At 39.3% G+C, this 24,169-nt stretch overlaps 1 protein-coding gene across 12 annotated transcripts in view; it reads left to right on the forward strand.

Moving 5' to 3' along the window:
• The window catches only part of Plxdc2 (plexin domain containing 2), a 425,039-nt gene that overhangs the window by 332,564 nt on the left and 68,306 nt on the right, over window positions 1-24,169 (forward strand). For all 12 annotated transcript variants that reach the window (XM_039095938.2, XM_039095937.2, XM_063276640.1 and 9 more), the window contains 2 exons: window positions 12,791-12,886; window positions 13,137-13,218. In XM_039095938.2, the coding sequence (XP_038951866.1) occupies window positions 12,791-12,886; window positions 13,137-13,218 (178 nt within the window). The remainder of the gene's footprint in view (window positions 1-12,790; window positions 12,887-13,136; window positions 13,219-24,169) is intronic.

Here is a 24,169-nt window from a genome sequence, read left to right on the forward strand (position 1 = left end):
CACAAGCATTGCTGAGACTCGGAGCTCAGAGCCAATCCGTTCCCTAGCAGCTGCCCGCTTGGAATGGCACCCACATTCGTTCTCCAGGAAAAAATATTAGCCAAGAAGAAATGGAGTCTCTAATGCTCCCCTCCTGGTGCTATATCAGGACGTACTGAAACGTGCGAATTGATGTGTTCTGCTTTACAATCATCTCAGGGATAGGAAGATGTTGCTCTCTTCAAGAATGGGTGCACCAGTGTATCACATAAGCTCCTGTAGCAGAAAAGCATAGCTCCACTTAGTGAGCAGCCGAAAGGGAAAATAAATGCAGCCTTTAAAGTTAGATTATAGAAAACACTAGGTTTCTGTAATACAAGGCATGGGCCCCTCCCCAATCCTCTAATCCTAGGAAATAAGATCATTTCTAGAGATTCATTCTTTACTGCTACTTATGCAAACAGGATGTAGATAAATATTTAAGTCCCTTGCAAAATTAAGTCAGGAAGTCTCACTATGGGGACTAGTCCCCATGTGGATTTTGTTTCTGATCTTCTCATTGAGTGTATTTTGAGCAAACGATTATTAAACCAAGTAATGGGTAATTTGTCCCACTTCATAGTTATGTTAACTCTCCAGTGACTGGTCGTAGATGTCCCTTCTCATATTAACATGTGCGAATGACATCCACTTGCTTCCCTCTGCTCCCACCTAGTATTCCAAGGTTCAGTTTTAACTTCTAGGTGCTGACTGAACTTCTTCATCCAGCCTCACTGACCCCCTGCCCTCTGAGCTTAACAAGGAATTGATTTCCTGAAATAGAAGTAGAAAATTCATAGTGCTGTGTGGGTTGCTGAAAACAAAAACAAAAACAAAAACAAAGGAACTTAGAACTGTGAAAGTTATTTTAACACACAAAAATATTTCAGCTAGGAAGCTTAACTGTATCGCTGCTGACCTGACTGACAATTTCCAATCACAAGCCATGAGAGGGACAGTTTACCAGTCTCTTAGGCTATTTTCATGTATGCTTCTCCTCATGGACACTCTCTGCCACTTTCACACATCAAACTCTTTGGCGTCAGTAATTCCTATGTCAAGTGTGTTGACTTCGTTCGTGCCTTTGTTTTTGTTTTTTTTTTTTTATTTCTTTTTTTTTTTTATTAACTTGAGTATTTCTTATATACATTTCGAGTGTTATTCCCTTTCCCGGTTTCCGGGCAAACACCCCCCTCCCCCCTCCCCTCCTTATGGGTGTTCCCCTCCCAACCCTCCCCCCATTGCCGCCCTCCCCCCATAGACTAGTTCACTGGGGGTTCAGTCTTAGCAGGACCCAGGGCTTCCCCTTCCACTGGTGCTCTTACTAGGATATTCATTGCTACCTATGGGGTCAGAGTCCAGGGTCAGTCCATGTATAGTCTTTAGGTAGTGGCTTAGTCCCTGGAAGCTCTGGTTGCTTGGCATTGTTGTACTTTTGGGGTCTCGAGCCCCTTCAAGCTCTTCCAGTTCTTTCTCTGATTCCTTCAATAGGGGACCTATTCTCAGTTCAGTGGTTTGCTGCTGGCATTCGCCTCTATATTTGCTGTATTCTGGCTGTGTCTCTCAGGAGCGATCTACATCCGGCTCCTGTCGGTCTGCACTTCTTTGCTTCATCCATCTTGTCTAATTGGGTGGCTGTATATGTATGGGCCACATGTGGGGCAGGCTCTGAATGGGTGTTCCTTCAGTCTCTGTTTTAATCTTTGCCTCTCCCTTCCCTGCCAAGGGTATTCTTTTTCCTCATTTAAAGAAGGAGTGAAGCATTCACATTTTGATCATCTGTCTTGAGTTTCGTTTGTTCTAGGGATCTAGGGTAATTCAAGCATTTGGGCTAATAGCCACTTATCAATGAGTGCATACCATGTATGTCTTTCTGTGATTGGGTTAGCTCACTCAGGATGATATTTTCCAGTTCCAACCATTTGCCTACGAATTTCATAAACTCGTTGTTTTTGATAGCTGAGTAATATTCCATTGTGTAGATGTACCACATTTTCTGTATCCATTCCTCTGTTGAAGGGCATCTGGGTTCTTTCCATTTTCTGGCTATTATAAATAAGGCTGCGATGAACATAGTGGAGCACGTGTCTCTTTTATATGTTGAGGCATCTTTTGGGTATATGCCCAAGAGAGGTTTAGCTGGATCCTCAGGCAGTTCAATGTCCAATTTTCTGAGGAACCTCCAGACTGATTTCCAGAATGGTTTTACCAGTCTGCAATCCCACCAACAATGGAGGAGTGTTCCTCTTTCTCCACATCCTCGCCAGCATCTGCTGTCACCTGAGTTTTTGATCTTAGCCAATCGCACTGGTGTGAGGTGAAATCTCAGGGTTGTTTTGATTTGCATTTCCCTTATGACTAAAGATGTTGAACATTTCTTTAGGTGTTTCTCAGCCATTCGGCATTCCTCAGCTGTGAATTCTTTGTTTAGCTCTGAACCCCATTTTTTAATAGGGTTATTTGTTTCCCTGCGGTCTAACTTCTTGAGTTCTTTGTATATTTTGGATATAAGGCCTCTATCTGTTGTAGGATTGGTAAAGATCTTTTCCCAATCTGTTGGTTGCCGTTTTGTCCTAACCACAGTGTCCTTTGCCTTACAGAAGCTTTGCAGTTTTATGAGATCCCATTTGTCGATTCTTGATCTTAGAGCATAAGCCATTGGTGTTTTGTTCAGGAAATTTTTTCCAGTGCCCATGTGTTCCAGATGCTTCCCTAGTTTTTCTTCTATTAGTTTGAGTGTGTCTGGTTTGATGTGGAGGTCCTTGATCCACTTGGACTTAAGCTTTGTACAGGGTGATAAGCATGGATCGATCTGCATTCTTCTACATGTTGCCCTCCAGTTGAACCAGCACCATTTGCTGAAAATGCTATCTTTTTTCCATTGGATGGTTTTGGCTCCTTTGTCAAAAATCAAGTGACCATAGGTGTGTGGGTTCATTTCTGGGTCTTCAATTCTATTCCATTGGTCTATATGTCTGTCTCTGTACCAATACCATGCAGTTTTTATCACTATTGCTCTGTAATACTGCTTGAGTTCAGGGATAGTGATTCCCCCTGAAGTCCTTTTATTGTTGAGGATAGCTTTAGCTATCCTGGGTTTTTTGTTATTCCAGATGAATTTGCAAATTGTTCTGTCTAACTCTTTGAAGAATTGGATTGGTATTTTGATGGGGATTGCATTGAATCTGTAGATTGCTTTTGGTAAAATGGCCATTTTTACTATATTAATCCTGCCAATCCATGAGCATGGGAGATCTTTCCATCTTCTGAGGTCTTCTTCAATTTCTTTCCTCAGTGTCTTGAAGTTCTTATTGTACAGATCTTTTACTTTCTTGGTTAAAGTCACACCGAGGTACTTTATATTATTTGGGTCTATTATGAAGGTTGTCATTTCCCTAATTTCTTTCTCGGCTTGTTTCTCTTTTGTATAGAGGAAGGCAACTGATTTATTTGAGTTAATTTTATACCCAGCCACTTTGCTGAAGTTGTTTATCAGCTTTAGTAGTTCTCTGGTGGAACTTTTGGGATCACTTAAATATACTATCATGTCATCTGCAAATAGTGATATTTTGACCTCTTCTTTTCCGATCTGTATCCCTTTGATCTCCTTTTGTTGTCTGATTGCTCTGGCTAGAACTTCAAGAACTATATTGAATAAGTAGGGAGAGAGTGGGCAGCCTTGTCTAGTCCCTGATTTTAGTGGGATTGCTTCAAGTTTCTCTCCATTTAGTTTAATGTTAGCAACTGGTTTGCTGTATATGGCTTTTACTATGTTTAGGTATGGGCCTTGAATTCCTATTCTTTCCAGGACTTTTATCATGAAGGGGTGTTGAATTTTGTCAAATGCTTTCTCAGCATCTAATGAAATGATCATGTGGTTCTGTTCTTTCAGTTTGTTTATATAATGGATCACGTTGATGGTTTTCCGTATATTAAACCATCCCTGCATGCCTGGGATGAAGCCTACTTGATCATGGTGGATGATTGTTTTGATGTGCTCTTGGATTCGGTTTGCCAGAATTTTATTGAGTATTTTTGCGTCGATATTCATAAGGGAAATTGGTCTGAAGTTCTCTTTCTTTGTTGTGTCTTTGTGTGGTTTAGGTATAAGAGTAATTGTGGCTTCGTAGAAGGAATTCGGTAGGGCTCCATCTGTTTCAATTTTGTGGAATAGTTTGGATAATATTGGTATGAGGTCTTCTATGAAGGTTTGATAGAATTCTGCACTAAACCCGTCTGGACCTGGGCTCTTTTTGGTTGGGAGACCTTTAATGACTGCTTCTATTTCCTTAGGAGTTATGGGGTTGTTTAACTGGTTTATCTGTTCCTGATTTAACTTCGATACCTGGTATCTGTCTAGGAAATTGTCCATTTCCTGAAGATTTTCAAATTTTGTTGAATATAGGTTTTTATAGTAAGATCTGACGATTTTTTGAATTTCCTCCGAATCTGTAGTTATGTCTCCCTTTTCATTTCTGATTTTGTTAATTTGGACACACTCTCTGTGTCCTCTCGTTCGTCTGGCTAAGGGTTTATCTATCTTGTTGATTTTCTCAAAGAACCAACTTTTGGTTCTGTTGATTCTTTCTATGGTCCTTTTTGTTTCTACTTGGTTGATTTCAGCTCTGAGTTTGATTATTTCCTGCCTTCTACTCCTCCTGGGTGTATTTGCTTCTTTTTGTTCTAGAGCTTTTAGGTGTGCTGTCAAGCTGCTGACATATGCTCTTTCCTGTTTCTTTCTGCAGGCACTCAGCGCTATGAGTTTTCCTCTTAGCACAGCTTTCATTGTGTCCCATAAGTTTGAGTATGTTGTATCTTCATTTTCATTAAATTCTAAAAAGTTTTTAATTTCTTTCTTTATTTCTTCCTTGACCAGGTTATCATTGAGTAGAGCATTGTTCAATTTCCACGTATATGTGGGCATTCTTCCCTTATTGTTATTGAAGACCAGTTTTAGGCCGTGGTGGTCCGATAGCACGCATGGGATTATTTCTATCTTTCTGTACCTGTTGAGACCCGTTTTTTGACCAATTATATGGTCAATTTTGGAGAAAGTACCATGAGGAGCTGAGAAGAAGGTATATCCTTTTGCTTTAGGATAGAATGTTCTATAAATATCCGTTAAGTCCATTTGGCTCATGACTTCTCTTAGTCTGTCTACATCACTGTTTAATTTCTGTTTCCATGATCTGTCCATTGATGAGAGTGGGGTGTTGAAATCTCCCACTATTATTGTGTGAGGTGCAATGTGTGTTTTGAGCTTTAGTAAGGTTTCTTTTACGTATGTAGGTGCCCTTGTATTTGGGGCATAGATATTTAGGATTGAGAGTTCATCTTGGTTGATTTTTCCTTTGATGAATATGAAGTGTCCTTCCTTATCTTTTTTGATGACTTTTAGTTGGAAATTGATTTTATTTGATATTAGAATGGCTACTCCAGCTTGCTTCTTCTGACCATTTGCTTGGAAAGTTGTTTTCCAGCCTTTCACTCTGAGGTAGTGTCTGTCTTTGTCTCTGAGGTGTGTTTCCTGTAGGCAGCAGAATGCAGGGTCCTCGTTGCGTATCCAGTTTGTTAATCTATGTCTTTTTATTGGGGAGTTGAGGCCATTGATATTGAGAGATATTAAGGAATAGTGATTATTGCTTCCCGTTATATTCATATTTGGATGTGAGGTTATGTTTGTGTGCTTTCATTCTCTTTGTTTTGTTGCCAAGCCGATTACTTTCTTGCTTCTTCTAGGGTATAGCTTGCCTCCTTTTGTTGGGCTTTACCATTTATTATCCTTTGTAGTGCTGGATTTGTAGAAAGATATTGTGTAAATTTGGTTTTGTCATGGAATATCTTGGTTTCTCCATCAATGTTAATTGAGTGTTTTGCTGGATACAGTAACCTGGGCTGGCATTTGTGTTCTCTTAGGGTCTGTATGACATCAGTCCAGGATCTTCTGGCCTTCATAGTTTCTGGTGAGAAGTCTGGTGTGATTCTGATAGGTCTCCCTTTATATGTTACTTGACCTTTTTCCCTTACTGCTTTTAATATTCTTTCTTTATTTTGTGTGTTTGGTGTTTTGACAATTATGTGACGGGAGGTGTTTCTTTTCTGGTCCAATCTATTTGGAGTTCTGTAGGCTTCTTGTATTTCTATGGGTATCTCTTTTTTTAGGTTAGGGAAGTTTTCTTCTATGATTTTGTTGAAGATATTTACTGGTCCTTTGAGCTGGGAGTCTTCACTCTCTTCTATACCTATTATCCTTAGGTTTGATCTTCTCATTGAGTCCTGGATTTCCTGTATGTTTTGGACCAGTAGCTTTTATCGCTTTACATTATCTTTGACAGTTGAGTCAATGATTTCTATGGAATCTTCTGCTCCTGAGATTCTCTCTTCCATCTCTTGTATTCTGTTGGTGAAGCTTGTATCTACAGCTCCTTGTCTCTTCTTTTGGTTTTCTATATCCAGGGTTGTTTCCATGTGTTCTTTCTTGATTGCTTCTATTTCCATTTTTAATTCCTTCAACTGTTTGATTGTGTTTTCCTGGAATTCTTTCAGGGATTTTTGCGATTCCTCTCTGTAGGCTTTTACTTGTTTTTTAATGTTTTCCTGTGCTTCCCTAAGTGTGTTCATGTCTTTCTTGAAGTCCTCCAGCATCATGATCAAATATGATTTTGAAACTAGATCTTGCTTTTCTGGTGTGTTTGGATATTCCATGTTTGTTTTGGTGGGAGAATTGGGCTCCGATGATGGCATGTAGTCTTGGTTTCTGTTGCTTGGGTTCCTGCGCTTGCCTCTCGCCATCAGATTATCTCTAGTGTTACTTTGTTCTGCTATTTCTGACAGTGGCTAGACTGTCCTATAAGCCTGTGTATCAGGAGTGCTGTAGACCTGTTTTCCTCTCTTTCAGTCAGTTATGGGGACAGAGTGTTCTGCTTTCGGGCGTGTAGTTTTTCCTCTCTACAGGTCTTCAGCTGTTCCTGTGGGCCTGTGTCTTGAGTTCACCAGGCAGCTTTCTTGCAGCAGAAAATTTGGTCTTACCTGTGGTCCCGAGGCTCAGGTTTGCTCGTGGGGTGCTGCTCAGGGGCTCTCTGCAGCGGCAGCAACCAGGAAGACCTGTGCCGCCCCTTCCGGGAGCTTCAGTGCACCAGGGTTCCAGATGGTCTTTGGCTTTTTCCTCTGGCGTCCGAGATGTGTGTGCAGGGAGCAGTCTCTTCTGGTTTCCCAGGCTTGTCTGCCTCTCTGAAGGTTTAGCTCTCCCTCCCACGTGATTTGGGTGCAGAGAACTGTTTATCCGGTCTGTTTCCTTCAGGGTCCGGTGGTGTCTCTGGCAGGGGTCCTGCCGCTCCCCCACGGGAGCCCAGAGGCCTTATACAGTTTCCTCTTGGGCCAGGGATGTGGGCAGGGGTGAGCAGTGTTGGTGGTCTCTTCCGCTCTGCAGCCTCAGGAGTGCCCACCTGACCAGGCGGTTGGGTCTCTCTCTCACCGGGTCTGGGAGCAGAGAGCTGCTGCGGGCCGGGATCCGCGGGTGTGGGACTTCCGGTAAACACAGAACGTGCCTGGTCCTAGAGAAATTCTGCTTCCGTGTGTACCAAGCTCACCAGGCAGCTTTCTTGCAGCAGAAAATTTGGTCTTACCTGTGGTCCCGAGGCTCAGGTTCGCTCGTGGGGTGCTGCCCAGGGGCTCTCTGCAGGGGCAGCAACCAGGAAGACCTGTGCAGCCCCTTCCGGGAGCTTCAGTGCACCAGGGTTCCAGATGGTCTTTGGCTTTTTCCTCTGGCGTCCGAGATGTGTGTGCAGGGAGCAGTCTCTTCTGGTTTCCCAGGCTTGTCCGCCTCTCTTCGTGCCTTTGTTTTAATACTATATTGCACATCTCAATAAGGACACCCTGTTGTGTCCAGAAAAAGAACTTCAATTAATTTTGTATAGCAAAGTATCTCAAAAGTCCCTACCTTGTATTTGAGCTCGGGAAGACATCCATTCGTACATGTCTACACATAGGAGCAATGTTTGCAGACGTGACAGCTCTTCCAAGGAGTTAGTCAAAATTATGTAGACAAGCTTCAGCCTTAGTTCTCCAAGAAATGATACCAGAACAGCACACTGACCCAGAGTGCTTCCTTTCTTGTCCGTCAGGTCCGACACTTGATCATGAGCGTACTATGTAAATGTGACGAACATCCACTTCTATTTGGACCACTGAACCTGAACACTAAATTTTAAATTATACTTAACAAATTGATTTTAAGTTCAAGAACAACATATGGCCATCGGCTGCCACACTAGACATGGCAATGATGAACCTTGCACATACATATATTTACATAAACTTTTGACTGCCATGTGCAATACTTACAGACATGTTATTCTCACTTTTAAAATAACTTAGGAATTAAATATGATTAATAATGAATTTTCAAGCATACGTGTACACATTCGATTGTAAATCTGAAACGTAATAGTCATATAAACAATAATTTATGATTTTAATTTGACGATAGGGCACAGTCATTTGTAATTTAACAATTATAACTCTTAATGTGAGATGAAAATACAGACAATTGTGTGATTTATTTCTTCTAAATTACTTCACAGTGCTTGCATTTCAAGTGCTTCCAGAAGAGCCTAGGTTATTATTTTCAAAGTACTCAGTCCATTTGTTCACTGAGGCCAGAGCAGCCTATAAATTTCCAGTGAGTGGTGTAAGCTGATCCCCATTCTCTCCAAGTGCACAGCCTTTCAAAACTATGCTTTCTGGGGAATGGAAAAATTGCTTCCTTTTGTAGCACTGTCCCATTAGCCGCTTTGATTCTCAGGCTTTTGGTAGCTCACCAAAGGCTCAATGAAAGGATAAATAAAAATCATGCTCTCTGTTATAAAACATCCTCTAAGGGCCTTGGTCAAAGTATTTTACTTTAATTCATATAATATTAACGTCCTTCATTTGGTTGGTCTTGCCTTGATTACGGTGGTGGTGTTTGTGATTCTGTGTATATGTATGTTTGTATGTGTGTGTGTGTGTGTGTGTGTGTGTGTGTGTATGTGTGCATGTGTTTATGTGAAAATGTCCATCTAGGTGTGTATGTATGTATGAGTGAATATGTATGAGAAAATGTGTTTTTGTGTTTGAGGGAATGCGTGTTTGAATGGGTGTCTGTTTCTCTGTCTACAGTAGAAAACAGCATGCTTGTGGCATATCTCTGTGTGCCCATACAGAGACCATAACAGGATAGGACTTCGTGGGTCCTCCTTTGTTACTCTCTTCCTTCTTTCTATGAGAGAGTCTATCACTGAACCAGAAGCTTTGCTTTCCCCGTTGGCTGGTTGGCAGGAGCTTGGGGGTTTGCCTGTCTGTGATCTCTCCAGAGACGCGGGTGAGCAGCCGTGTCCGGCCATCTCCCGAGTGGTGTGGATTTAGACTTAGGTTTTGCGAATTGGGCAAGTGCTCATGGGTTATCAATCTCCCAGCCCACTGAGGTGAATTAAGACAAAAACAGAACAGAACACAGAATATGTTGGATACCAAAACACTAACTCATAAACTTTAAACCTCTGAGGACTTCTGTAGGGATGCCACGAACAAGAATCTTCTCCCTTGGGAATTGCAGTTAAGCTATTTGTTTCATTTAATTTTCTGTGTCTTCACTGAGTTTTTATCTGAGCCCACCTGTGCCAAGGAAAGCCAAGTTTTTACTTATTAAAATTGCTCTTTGATTTATTCATAGTAGTCAGTTTATGTTGTTTATAATATAAGATCCTCGGCATCACAGAAAAGATTTAGACACGAAGTTAACGCGCAGGCGTTTGGATGTTCGCTTTGCTCAATGCACATTTGCTGGATGCTGAATGGTACACGATCAATTGATGTAAGCCAGAGTGAACGTGGTTTTGTATCACTCAACCACTGAATGAAGAGCTTAGGTTTGCAGACCCTTCTCAGTAGCTGCCTCATTCCTTAAAGCAAGGGGCACGCATTTATAATCAATCTTTGCTGAAATTTGCTACCCAGTTAGAATTGAGTTTGTTTGTTAAATTATAACTTGATACTATATTCTTTTTTGTATTTTTCTATTTTTTTTGCTTGCCTCAAATTTTTGGCACCATTTTATTAAATTGCTTCCCTCACCTACTACATAACAAATACTGATTTTATTACATCTACCTGCTATGCAAGGAAGATTGTAATTTTAACCAGCTCAGTAACCTGCACTTAAAACACGCTGTCATGTTAATTTTCCCAACTGGATTTTCAGTACAGGTTCAACCACTGTGGGATAGGCCAGACATTTAAATGTTTGAGCCCTAATGGTTATCCACTGTTTTGACTTTGCTTGTTTTGTCCAACACTTCATTCTAAGGTTGAAAGAAAATCATACTCTTTTCCACTAATTTCCATTTCCTGAAGCAGTCATCCTTTTTTTTTTCCTGCTCTCTGAAAAAAATATAATTACTGGCATGAGACTTAATACCTAATGACCTGAAATTTAATGACATGAGATTTAATGACATTACAAGTGGGCATTGCATAATCTTTCTCTAAGTCTTGGGAGCAAGGAGAACCAGGCTTTGGACCTGAAGAACCATGTCAGACACATGCTGTGAGGACTCCACACAGTCCTCTTCTCCCGACCTTGATTCTAGTTCTCTGGGCCGATGATTCCTGAAGGGAGCTAAGAAATGAAGCATGTTTAAGCATCTGTCAGATGGTTGAGGAATGAAGGGGAACAACTGTGGTCATTTTCCCTTGAGCTGATTTCCTTAACACGTGAGAAATGAACTGATGACATGTAACCCCGAGGCTTATGTACTCTTCTGAATCTTGAAAAGTAGTAAGAAAATGATAAAGAATGACCGGAGGTGAGGCAGAGATGAGCACTTCCTGGTCGGCCAAGTCTGTGCTGTTTTATTTAATGTTTGACAGACATTTTCTGGAAGTACAACAGAATTAGAAAGAAAAAAAACCTTTATAGCTAACACATTAAAATGTTTTTCTATGTGCTTCATTTTGTAACTCCTAATACTCAAGTGTGTTACTATCTCTTTGGGTGGCAAACTTATAACTGTTGAAATAGCATCCTGTTTTTCCTTTTTGTTTATTTTCCTTGGGTCAGCATGCTGCCCATGAGCCTTGTGACATACAGGGTCTACCGTTTACAAGTATTGAGTAGCTGGTGCTGAAGGCTGGGATCAGTTTGGACTAGAAAACAAATACAACATAAACATTTGGAGCCAGTCATTAAGCATGGGCAAAGCAAATAAGCAAGGAGAACAAAGCATGTGTTGGACCATTCAAAGTACTAAGATAGTAAATGTAAGGATAGGGTAATACGCAAAATTACCATTACCGTCTCTTGTGAATATTTACTTTTAAGGCAGAAAAGCAAAGAAGAAACTAGTTAATCCCTTGGAATGGATGTGGGGAGGGCTAGAAGTCGTTGCATTTCTGTGTCTGTACAGCGTTCCACCCTGTTAGTGGTCAGACTTTCTCAAACCAACAATTCAACATTTGCACATTGAATCATATCACCAGAATATCCCATCACTGGAATGTATTTTCTCTGGGTGTTACTCTGTGAAAGATACTTTATTTTGTTTTCTAATTTGTAAGAGCCATTTATTGATACGTTTAGTAAATCTTAAGATTTCTTTTTTTAGAAATTGTAAGAAAGAAATTGAAGTAATAAACATATATTGTGGCTTATTTTCTTGAAGACACACTAAAGGCGAGCTAAATACACTTCTGAAGTCATACGCAAACCTCCAGGTTTGGCAGGGCCAGTGAATAAATCTCTAATGGGTTGTTTTTTTTTTAAACAGAGTCGTCTCTCAAATATGACAGAAGCAACCATTTGGAAACCGTCGTTGTCTGGCGGGTCACCAAACAAAATGATTCTCATTAATTTTAGCCTTGTTAAATTTGTCTCCTGTAAATAGCTAGTAACCAGGCAGGCAGCTGAACCACCGTCCTCACCCACTGCCACGAGCTGAGGTTTTCAAAGTAGACTCTGAATGAACAGTGAACTTCTGTGGTAGATACTTCAGCTAATATGATGGGCGTTTTCCAAACTTGCCAAACTTTCCCATGGGTGCAAAACACACAGGAAATAAATATATTGGAAACTCATTCTACACAGGCAAAGGGAAAAAACAGTTACTTCCTTTTCTTCCGAACTTAAAAGAAGATGGTCTGACTCCATACTTCAAGGCAGCATACATCAAGAAATGAGTATTTTTGTAATGATTAAGAAACTTTATCCTTCCTCAGTTACTAAGGATTGGGGAAAATATATATGGTTTTTTCAATTATACAAAAATAAATTAATTTTATTGGTCTCTTTAAGCATTGTTTTCCAGATTTATAAACAAGACAAGCTTTGCAGTGAGTGAAATAGTGAATACAAATGTATGTACTTTCCCATCTAAGACAGCGTCAAGTTAAATTCTGCCCAGGGAAGAGCACAACAATAAGCCAAAAGTGGTCTTATCAATGATGTGGAAAGTGGAGATTGATATTTATGATATTTCCGTGAGCTAGCAGGCCTCCAACTCACTGTGCCATATGCACAACCTCTAGAGGATGCTTGATAGAGTTTCATATTTTGAAGGATTTGACCAATAGTATTCCAAGGGCAAAATGACACAGCTTCCCCCTGGTTAAAGCAGAAGTGGCTTCTTTCTGGAATGGGTATCTCTTGAATATCCAATATTAATATGTTAATCTATTATTAAAATTATAACTGGAGAAATGATCAAAGCTGATTCTCCTTCACTTGTTATTTTTGTAGATGTTCGAAGAAGAACAATTTATGAATATCACCGTGTAGAACTACAGATGTCCAAAATTACCAACATTTCAGCTGTGGAGATGACCCCACTCCCAAGTAAGTCAATTTCAGAGAGTGAAATGGGAAGAATACTTTTCAAGTTTGACAATCTGATCTGTTTAATAAGTCTGTTTATAATTACTGTATTAAGCATGCAACCCTAGTGCAATCCTAATGCTTGTCAAACATGAGGATCCTGACCCCGTTGTGCACAGGGATGGGAGTGGTATTTAGTTTAAATGATTAGTCTCTCTCACCTCTTCACTGTCAGTGAGCCTTGATGACTCTGTACTCTCCTGTTTCTTAGCATGTCTCCAATTCAATGGTTGTGGCCCTTGTGTGTCCTCGCAGATTGGTTTCAACTGCAGTTGGTGTAGCAAACTTCAAAGGTAAAACAATTTATAAATACCATATTTTGTAACTTTAGAAAGACTCGTTTCCTATAAACACTAAGTGATAAATTTTGTGAAGTATATAGATCCTGTATTGCTTCAGTGTGAACATATGCATGTGTGCATATTTATATATATATATGTGTGTGTGTATGTATATATGTGTGTGTGTATATATATATATATATATATATATATATGAATGTATAGCCATAATGAGACAGACTAATGTGGAAAACCAATGTGCTTGGAAGAGGAGATTTAACTATATCCGTTTGTCAAATGCTTAAAATGACTAAGAAACTCTGTGATCTATATGGCCAGAACCTGACATAGATTTATAGTTCTCTGCAGGGTTTAAAGTACATCATGATATATATGCCAAGCCTCGGATGGATAATTTCATCCCTTATTCTACAGAAAGCGTGGTATGAAGTATGTTTTCCAAACAGTGATATATTTCAGTAATCAAATACACATTTTAAAAATTTCCTATCTAGTAGCTGAAAGGTTATTAGTCAACATTACTGATGGTGGCTGAAGTTGACCTCACCTGACCTTCCTTTGATTGAAATGTGTATGTCGCTTTGACCTTGTACTCTAGACTTGGAACTTAAGATGCAGAGTTTGTTCGTGTCAAACATATTTACTGTTTTTCTTCAGTGGTAAAGGTGATTGTTCAGTCTCGGGGGTTTTAAAGAAGCTGAAGAGGGTGAGGTATATATGACATGGGAAGCAGATTGCTGCTTCTCCAAATAATGGATGGTCATACTCCAAGCAAAAACTTGTATAAATTGGTGAAACTGAGCTGGCCCAAGGAGGAATCAGCTCAATGGTTGGTTCTGGGAAAAGCGGAATGCATTAGTTCTTGACTAGAATGGACAAAAATTATAAAAAGGGCTATATTAGATTTGCTTGCCCAATAGAGCTCTAGGAAGTTCTACCATGGATGGCTAATGCTAAAGGGGCTGAGAGTGCAGCTTTTATGCACACGAGGCTGTATGTCCCAGGAGTCCCAGTATGATTCTGAAGGCCTAGATAGTTCTTCGAGATCAGCTACCCTTTGTTTATGATCGAAGGCAAAAGGAACTCAGGTTTCATGGTAACAACAGAAGTAACAATAGGGTTTGTACTTCACCACAAAACCCAAAGGCAAGCCGTCAAGCAACAATGATATTAATAAGATCCTAAGTGATGCACTCTCTAGAGCAGGGTCGTCACTCCACTTTCAACTATTCCTGGGAATACCCTCTTCACCCGGCCTATTGCATGTCTCCTAGTTGATTCCAGAACCAACCAAATTGACCACTGAGGGTACCCAGGAACCATGACCATAGAAGATTAATACAGAAGACTGCTAAGAAGTCACTTTGTTCACTCGTCATTGAGCACGTCACATAGGTCCAAGGTGCTTGAAGAAGCAGTAACAAAGAACATGAGTAGGATTGCAAAATTTTCATGACTTAGGAAACATTTTTATTTTATTTTATTACTTTTATTTTTTTACACTCCAGTCTGCCCTTCCACAGTTCCAAATCCCATTCCTCCTCCCCACTGTCTCCAAGATGATGTCCTCACTTCCCACCCCACCCCACCATGCCAGACTCCCCCACTCCCTGGGGCCTCAAGTCTCTCAAAGCTTAGGTGCATCTTCTCATTAAGGTCAGACCAGAGAGTCCTCTGCTGTATGTGTGTTGGGGGTCTAGTGCATGCTGCCTTGTTTGGTGGCTCGGTGTCTGAGAGTTCTCAGGGATCTGGGTTAGTTGAGACTGCTGGTCTTCCTATGGGATCTCCCACGTCCTCAGCTTCCTCCAGCCTTTCCCTAATTCAACCATAGAAGTCTCTTACGATTGGATCCATTGGTTGGGTATGAGTATCTGCATCTTTCTCAGTCAGCTGCTTGTTGGGCCTCTCAGAAGACGGCCATGCTGGGCTCCTATCTATGAGCACACCATAGCATTAGTAATAGTGTCAGGTCCTGGAGCCTCCCCAAGTCTGGGTCAGTGTTTGTGACTGGGATGGCAACCCCATCCCTCCACTTGATGCCCCGTCTTTCTACTGGTGGAAGATTCTCTAAGTTCCCTCTCCTCACTGTTGGACGTTGCATTTTTAACTGGCTAGAGCATTGTTTATGAGAACTTCAGTTCTGTTTTCAGTTGAACATGTTGTGCCAGCCATTTCCTTTGAGAAATGAATCTCAAATAATGAAAAGTCAAGCAGGCATTTAACATTTTTTCAAAGCAGATTTTAACTGAGTTATATATGTAGAGTGAGCAGAGCCACTATAAATCAAAGATTGGAGCTTATGTGTCTATTTGCTAAGATTTTGTGAAGATCCCAGACATATCAGAAATCATTCAAAATTTGTTCACATACTGACTTCTGAAGTTAAAAAAATGCTAAAAGCAATTGAGTGAAAGACACTGATGAACCACATTCATAGCTACTTCAAGATCAGGCCTTCCCAAGCCATGACTATTAGGGTGAGGGTTGCTGCTCTTTGTACATTTGTTCATATCCTTTGCAGATGTGTTAAAGGGAAAGACCGTAAATGATATTTTCCTTTATCTCTTTTGTCTAGAAATGCATTGATATTATATTATGTAATTAATAAATCATGATTAGTTTCTGGGTAAGTAAATCATGTGTAGGTTTTTCTGGGACTTGGGATGTTCCAGGATAAGAGACTTTCTAGTCTTAAAGACAGAAGCTTTGTGGAAACCCAGCACAAGTTCATGACCCTTATCAGCTATGATGGTTTTGTTTTCGTTTGTTATTTGAAATAGGCTCTTACTCTGTACCCCAGCGTGGCCTTGAACATTGCATCATTCTGCCTCAGGTTTCTGCATACTAAGACAGCAGACATGTACCATTTTGGGATAATTAGAATTTCTGCCTAAAATAATCTTTAAGTAAATGAACATTTTGAAGTCTCGCCTAGAAACATATGTAATGTTAACCACTTTAAAAATATGCATTCTGTTGAAATATTTATTCTACATTTGAAGAAAGCAATTTTCAGTCAAAGCATGCCCATGAGTTGAACTCTACTTCTCCTGTTAGATTTTTCATTTTGTTGGGAGGTTACTCAGCCACATAACCTGCTGAAGAGTTTGCAGGCATCGTATGTAAAAGAGTACATTTTAGAAGAAGATTTTGTCAGAGGAAGCCAAGGTGCTTCGGTTAAGATGCTTCTTCGGGGTTTCCAGCCTGGTAAATGATAAGTCTGGACATTGAATTTTAATCTGTGTGACTTCCCACTTTGGATCTGTCTAGCTCACCTGGTCTGCTTGCATCTGACATTTGGATGCATTAAGCAAGCTAATTTTAAACTGGCACATCCTTGAAGCTGCAAGAAAATTGGATGACTTTTCAAAATGGCATAACCAGATATAGAGGAGGGTCACATTCTGCCTGTGCTATAGGTACTGATTTCACAGGACTCTGCTGGCTGCTACCAACACAAGTGTCTGTTTCTACACGGTACTGCGATTACTGTGTTCAAAATGGAGCTCAGATTTAAAATATCAGATTCCGTTTTAATTCTGAGCAACCCAGTTATATACATTCCAAAATTTGTCTCATTAATCGGGTTAACTATGGCTCATTGCTTTTTACTCATGTTAATTTACCCACTGCCCTTTACTAATTTCTGTGTAGACCTGTAAGCTTCCAAACTTAGCTTTGCTGTCCAGCACGATTTTCCGCAGACTTTGGTGCATTCATGAAAATAATAAACAAAACAAAAGACATTTAGATTAGGTAGTACAGATATTGCCCTGGTTTTTTATCCCACCATTCTCTCTTTCCTGCCTGTGCTCATTTAGCCTAAACTGATAATAAGCAACTACCAATTACTCAACTCTCAAATTGAGCTTGCTTAAAAAAAATAAGATTTAATTTAATTGTTTTGTCTATTTCCATTAATTCCCACTTTGAGGGGACAAAAAATAAGGCAAAATATATGCCATGGCTGGCCCAGTGTCTAAGAGGATTTGTGTTAAAAGTACACATGAGGAGGTCCGCTATTGACAGAAATTAATGAAAATACTTAGCTCATGTTTTTCTAGGAAGGGGTGTGTTTGTTCCCTCTCTGCAAATTGAGAGAAGTTGAATTAATCATTTTAATTTTAGTATAAATCTTCATGTCACACATTCAAGAATAAAGTCTCTGGTCAAGTCACTATTCAAGACAATGTATTGAGTAGGACAGAGGGAGATGAGGAATGGGGAGGGAGAGAGGTGGAGAGAGGGAGGGAGGGTGGCGGAAAGAGAGGGAAAGAAAAAGAGATTCAGTTCACTAATAGAACTTAGGTTTTGGGTATAGGGAGATAGTCTTTACGCAAATACATGTAGAGTAAATAGAATTAGTACTGTTGGGAGCTACAGTAAGAGGAACAAACAGGGCATTGACAGCAGATACATAAAATATTTTAAGAAAGGAGAGTTTTACTGACTTAATATTAATTTGATTTTTTAAATTAGCCATATAAAATAATGGTTTCATTATCATCTTCTTATACACATGATACTCACTATGCATGTGAGTCATTGTACTTTCCTCTACTTTCTGCCCAATACCCAGTCTTACCCTCTTACTCCATGTGCTGATCACCTGTCTTCCCAAATAATTCCTTCCTTTCATGTCACATAAATATTTATATGTGTTTATATCAATATTAATACATTGTATATATCTATATATACATATATATGTGTTCATATATACATATATAGTATGTATTTTAAAACTAGATTCTGCAGGAGAACAAACATACTTGTTTTTTCGTGTTTTCTTTGTAACCCACGCCTGTCCCCTTTTTTTTTGCACCTTCAAGGAGTCATTGGCCAGATCAGTCACCCTCATCCAAAAGTGAATTTTTAATTAAAATATATTTTGAATATTGAAATATTTGCTTATTTTACAGCATACCAATTACCTTATTACCCCAATTTCTCACTGATTAAAACCGTGCAAAATTACAATAATCAAGTATTGATCAAAGTCATAGCTCTTGAGGAGCTCAAAGTTTAATTTAAGCTAGAAAGTAAATGAATTAATAATTGAATAGATCTCAGATGTGCGAGGCTTTCTATTGGAATTGAAAAGATGGTAAAGTTGCTGTGACTAACTGGCCAGATAGGACTTCTAGGAGGAGATAATAATGTACCTGTGCTTTGACAGGAGCCCACTGCAGCAGGGTGAAAGCCAAGTCTACCTCAAACAGAATGGCCTTCAAAGGGTCAGACTTGATTGTTAAAAAAATGCAGCTCCGTTGTAAGCTGGTTATGGAGAGAAAGTGGCCTTATGGGAGAACAGGGCAGATTGGTATAGAGGGGGTCTTACTCTTAGGCTAACAGAAAGCCTTTGGGCTTAAACACTTAAAGAGAAAAGGAGTAATTTTGTTGTATTTTACCAGTATAGCTCTGGAAGCTCAAAAAGTATATTTTCTTGTCTGTGGTTTAAGTTATAGAGACGAGCAAGAGATAGAAAAAAATGCATACTTTCTGAGATTACTGAGGCTCAAACAACAGCATTCATCATTGTCTGTAAACAATATTTAGATTGTTCAAATTTTTATGATTTTCAGTATTTATCTTGTTGAAGATAAGAAGTTTGGCTCTATTTATAGTTCTAAAAGATTTCCTATTGATAGCAGCTATACATTTGATGCTATTTCAGATACAACAGAACATTTCAGTAAGCATCAATTTTAGTGTTCCATGGTAACCTTTGCTTGGACAACATAGACAGGAAAGAGAACTGATGTCATCTTTTCAATAGAGACATCTAAGAGCCATGAAGTTTTAATGATATATAGCCAATGAAAATGTGTAAGTTGCTCACATGTCTAGACCTGGAGACCAGAGTAGGCACAGTACAGACTGAGACTGTAGTGTATTCTCTAGTCAGTATATTTGCCTTTCTAGTACATCCGGACGTACCTGTCTATCTAGCCAAATTTCAGGAGGATCCCAAAATCAAGGGAGCATTCCCGAACTCTTCAAAAGAGTGAAAATACCCATGTCTGTGCTGGAACGGGGCCCAGTGGTGTGGCCTTGATGAAGCCAGACTGAATGTCAGGATGGGTGCATAGTGACACAGACAATTAAGAATAAATATAGGACAGAATAATGTGTCACCAAGATATATTCATTTTCAACATGCTTTAAATCCAAGTGACCCCAATTTTTTGACATTGTCAGCTGTTAACACTAGATAAGAATAGCCACAGAGACTGTCAGAATTGAAGTCCACATACTGCCTAACAAGGTATTTGTATTTAGTGGTCCAGGAAGCAGCTTAGAAACTCAGCTTAGTAGTAAATATCTTTATGCATCCTGAGATGATATGAGAACATGGTAGAAATGCTGATTCACATTAAAAATATAATTACATTTCCCCTTAATGGTTTTGCAAAAGTTGTTTGAAACAGTGATTCCTAATTTAAAGTGAGACTTACTACTACTGCTGTGTTCGCATGCGCGCGCACACACACACACACACACACACACACACACACACACACACACAAAATCATGTAAATAAAAATTTGCTGTTAGCCAGGTTGTGCGTAGTTTCAAGAGAGAGTCTCTGTGGGTTTCCTAGATTAGGGTGACCCATGGGCATGTCTATACGGGATTGCTTTGATTGTCTTAATTGATATGAGAAAATCCAGATCACTGTGAGAGACATCATCCCCTGGGCTTGAGGCATTGAACCATATAAGAGCAAACTAAGCAAACCATATAAAATGGCAAGCTAAGGCCCACAGGCATGCATACATTCATTCATAGTCTTGACTATGGATATAGGAAGTTTCTTTAAGTAACAGCCACCTTAAAATTTCCAGTAGTGATGTTCTTATAATTGTGAGGGGTGGATCTTTACCCAGAAGTTGGTTTCTTCAGTTTATTATTTTATTTATTTACATTCCCGCCGTTGCCCTCTCTCCAGGTCCCCTGTCCTATAGTTCTTCATCTCACTGCCCCTCCCCCTTGCCTCTGAGAGGGTGCTTCCCCACTCCAGGCCATCCCACTTCCCTAAATCGGTTCTCTTCAGATTATTTTTAATCACAAAACACTAGCTGCTCTGGCACTCACCAATATTCCCACTTCATAATTCCTAGCTTAGTAATAAACATCTTTGAAAAACATCTGGAGTATGGAGTTGATCTAGGTTCGATCTGAGACACTGCCTCAGAAAGTGCCAAACATCAGGAAAATATTTTTTAAATAACATTTGCTGAAGAAGAGCTTGACTTCAAAAAGAGGATGCTTCTGTAAAAACCTTGTTTATAGTAAATGAATTCATTAAAATCATTGGGACATATTTTAATTCTGATGTTCAAAGAACTCTCACTATTAAAGTGGCCATTCACTTTTCTATCAGAATCATTGTACTTTTGGAAATGCATTACAACCATGGTAAAATATTTGAGCATAATACCTATAGGTATTAAATTGAATTTTTACTTTATTTTAGTCTAAACCCATTCATAATAACTGTTTTCAAAGACTCTTAGTGAATGATTTCCATGAGAGTTGAGTTTAAGAGAAATACAGATGGATTACTGGGAAATAAGGACTCCATTTTAAAAGTTGTTAATGCTGTGTGAGAGGGGGACTAGTAAGGGGCAGTTATGAGGATATAAATCAATCAATCAATCAATCACTCAATCAATCAGACGTTATAAGGAGAATTCAGACTCCAACTCCAGAGTGAGCCAAGCCTGGTAAAGTATCTCAAGAGAGAAATCAAAGCCCACTTGGGAGAAACCGGGTCTTGTTTTATACTTTTCTGAAGATGAGGGGAGGTTCCCAGTTCAAGCCTGCAGTCATACTCATGAATTTCTGGCAGCAGGCAGGCAAAGAGATGGGTACCACGATGTGTGGAAACTCATTTCCCAGGTATGAGATCTTGTCCCCTGAATGTTTCTCCACTGGGCATAGTGTCTCCTCAGCGCGTGAAGCAGTATCTTTAGGAGAGGCAAGCAGCAGCTAAAGTCAGGCATTAGTTGCTTAAAGTGAAGCACTTAAACCAAATGGTTGTTGAAGAAATTAAACTCAGTCTCCCGTGTTCTAACCTGAGCCGTCACTGTGCACCTGCACCAGGGGCTGATGAGTCTTTATACATAGCATGCAGATACAAGAAACAGAACAAAAATTGGAAGAAAGAGAAATGATTTCAATTGGATTAGGACTGCTATTTCAAAAACTCGAAAGTCAATTTCACCTGAGCAGAGAGTGAAGCTGAGTACATATTGACATCTCCTTCATCTGGGATGATGCTCATTGTATTTGCTAGCTTTATGGAGATAAAATATACGCAATTCTTTTCCTTAACATCAAAAACTTGGTGTTGAAAAGTGTATGCTTGTACGTACATTTCGCGTTTGCTTACTTCCTCCTTGGTTGATTCTCTGTCAGAGTCAGGGAAGGGTAAGAATACAGAGGAGAAGCCATTTTCCTTTCTTTTTTTTTTTTTTTTTTTTTGGATTGTAAATAAGTCGATGCTTAAGCAACGTCTGCTGCTAATCAAATACAACTGGTTTTGATTTTCCAATCAACAAACGGTGTGCTTGCACTTCCTCTGAGCACCCTTTGGCTAACCAGAGAGAAGAATCTGTCATGCTATTCAGTGTTACGTGTGTTCTTAACAGCTTTTTCAGTACTTTTCAGTGATTTGAAAGTCTTATTTCTCTTGACCAACCATGGAAGCTACATTTCATGTGTTCATAATTGAGAAAACTATACTTCCACAAATCCAATCTAATGAACCAATAAGGAATATCTTAAAATAGAACCATTCACTGTTAAGTTTAATCCTATTCTGGTAACTTGCTGGCATTAATAAAAATAATGAGTTCCCCTGGAATAATTTAAAGTTAATTGTCTAAGAATTAAATTATGTATGCTCAATTTTATAAAACGGTGGGTGCCAAACTGGTATGGGAACAGGAATGTAATACTTAAAGGACAAAGAAATAAACATTTTAAAAGCAAAGCTCACAGTTGTCAAGTGCTAAAAGCAACTGACACGAGACTCGAATAATGAGGAACTGAAGACTGACAATATTCTGTTGAAAAGAGTGATATGATGTTTAATGAAAAAGCAGCAAAAATTGATCATAGTGTATTCGTTTTGCTTTGACTCTCATTAAAATTTAGAAGGATTGTCAAAACATAACAGAATGATACTCAAGACAGTGCTTCAACATTTACATAAAAATAAGAATTGTTTTTAAATTATTCTCTCATTTGTTTACCTTTCATTAAAATGTATCCTTTAGCAAAACAAAATAGCACAATTTCATAATCCAAAAGGAACATTATCCTCATTTTATTTATGTTCCTGTGGTGTCCAGAGCAGGGGGTTATGGGAACATTTCATTTTACAGTTGCAAAATCTGGACCAGCACTGGAAACCCCAGTGGCAGGAGCTTGAGACAGTTGGTAATCTGCCATCCATGGTTAAGAGCAGAAAGAAACAAATGAAATTTAGTAATGAATCAATGCATATACTAATCACAGTGCTTACCTTTGTAGTTCTAGAACCTTCTAAGTCTTAGCTTAAAAGTTTATATCTTCATAAAATTACAAAGATCTTTGAAAAGCTTACGATCCATAACAAGTGAAACATGAAGTTTGATGGTTGAAAAGATTAGCATTCATGGGGCTGGGGATTTAGCTCAGTGGTAGAGCGCTTGCCTACCAAGCGCAAGGCCCTGGGTTCGGTCCCCAGCTCCGAAAAATAGAAAAGAAAAAGAAAAGAAAAGAAAAGATTAGCATTCTTGTATTCCCTCTCTTGAGTTTTGTAGAAAAAACCAAGTGAGTCTGAAGATCCATGAGATTCACTTTTTTCTATCCTCTCTAGAATGCTACTTTTCCTTTTATTGCCCCAGCTCTCGATTTCTCTTTTCTGTGACAATTCATGGTCAAGGGAGAACTTTTCATTTTCTCCATGAATCACATCCCTGACTATAACAATTTCTGAAGATTGGCTCTCTTAAAAGTACACAGTTTATATTCCTAATGTGGTGCCCTGTGACCCCCCAGAGAAGACCTCAGAATTGCCCTATGCCCCAGTCAGAATGAATCTATCCCTCTTCTGCACTCTAGTAACATGGGGGTTTGTTTTATTATTGTTCAGATTTTCTTCTGTCGCTGCATTTCCTGTTAAACTTCAAAGAATCCAGTGAGACTCTTTGAAGGATAGAGATGCAACATATATCAGGGTTTGAAAGGCACTTGTAATCATTACATTTTGTTTTACATGTATTCTGTATCATACACTTCCTGATTTCCTGATGCTAGTGTCTATCAGTTTGACTGTCCTGTTAATCTTCACAATTATGTGAAAAGGTGTTAGAACCTTGTTTCATAAATTAAGTAAATGATAATTAAGGAGCTTGAACCAAGGTTACAAAAAAGTCATGGATAGAGCAAGAGTTTTCTTCTTAATTAAATATAGGGGAACATTTGTAGAGATGAAAATGGATAAATGTTAGGATTAAAATGTTAGCATTCAAGTAGTTCCCAAGTATGTGCATAGGCTGTACATGCAATCTGAAACTTAGGAGTAAGCCCACACGTAGTCTCTGGAGAAAATGCCTACTGACAATAATCACCATTGGAAACATATTAGTATGCTTGATAATTACAAAGTGTTCTGAAGAACACAGAATTTATGTTTTAATGTTAGTTAAGATTATGTTCATGTGGAATGTAGTGTTGGCAAGGTTCTCATGAAAAATAACAAATGAAGCAAAGTAATAAAAATAGCACATAGACTTCTCATGGGAACCTCACTGTGTGGGGAGAGGTATATGGGAACCACACTGTGTGGGGAGAAGTATATGAGAACCTTGCTATGTGGGCAGAATCATGACTAGTGCTCTTTCCTGTCTCTTTTCTACACATTTACCAGAGTGTGAATCATCAGGAC

The sequence above is a fragment of the Rattus norvegicus genome, chromosome 17 (assembly GCF_036323735.1).
Source record: "Rattus norvegicus strain BN/NHsdMcwi chromosome 17, GRCr8, whole genome shotgun sequence".
NCBI lineage: Eukaryota > Metazoa > Chordata > Mammalia > Rodentia > Muridae > Rattus > Rattus norvegicus.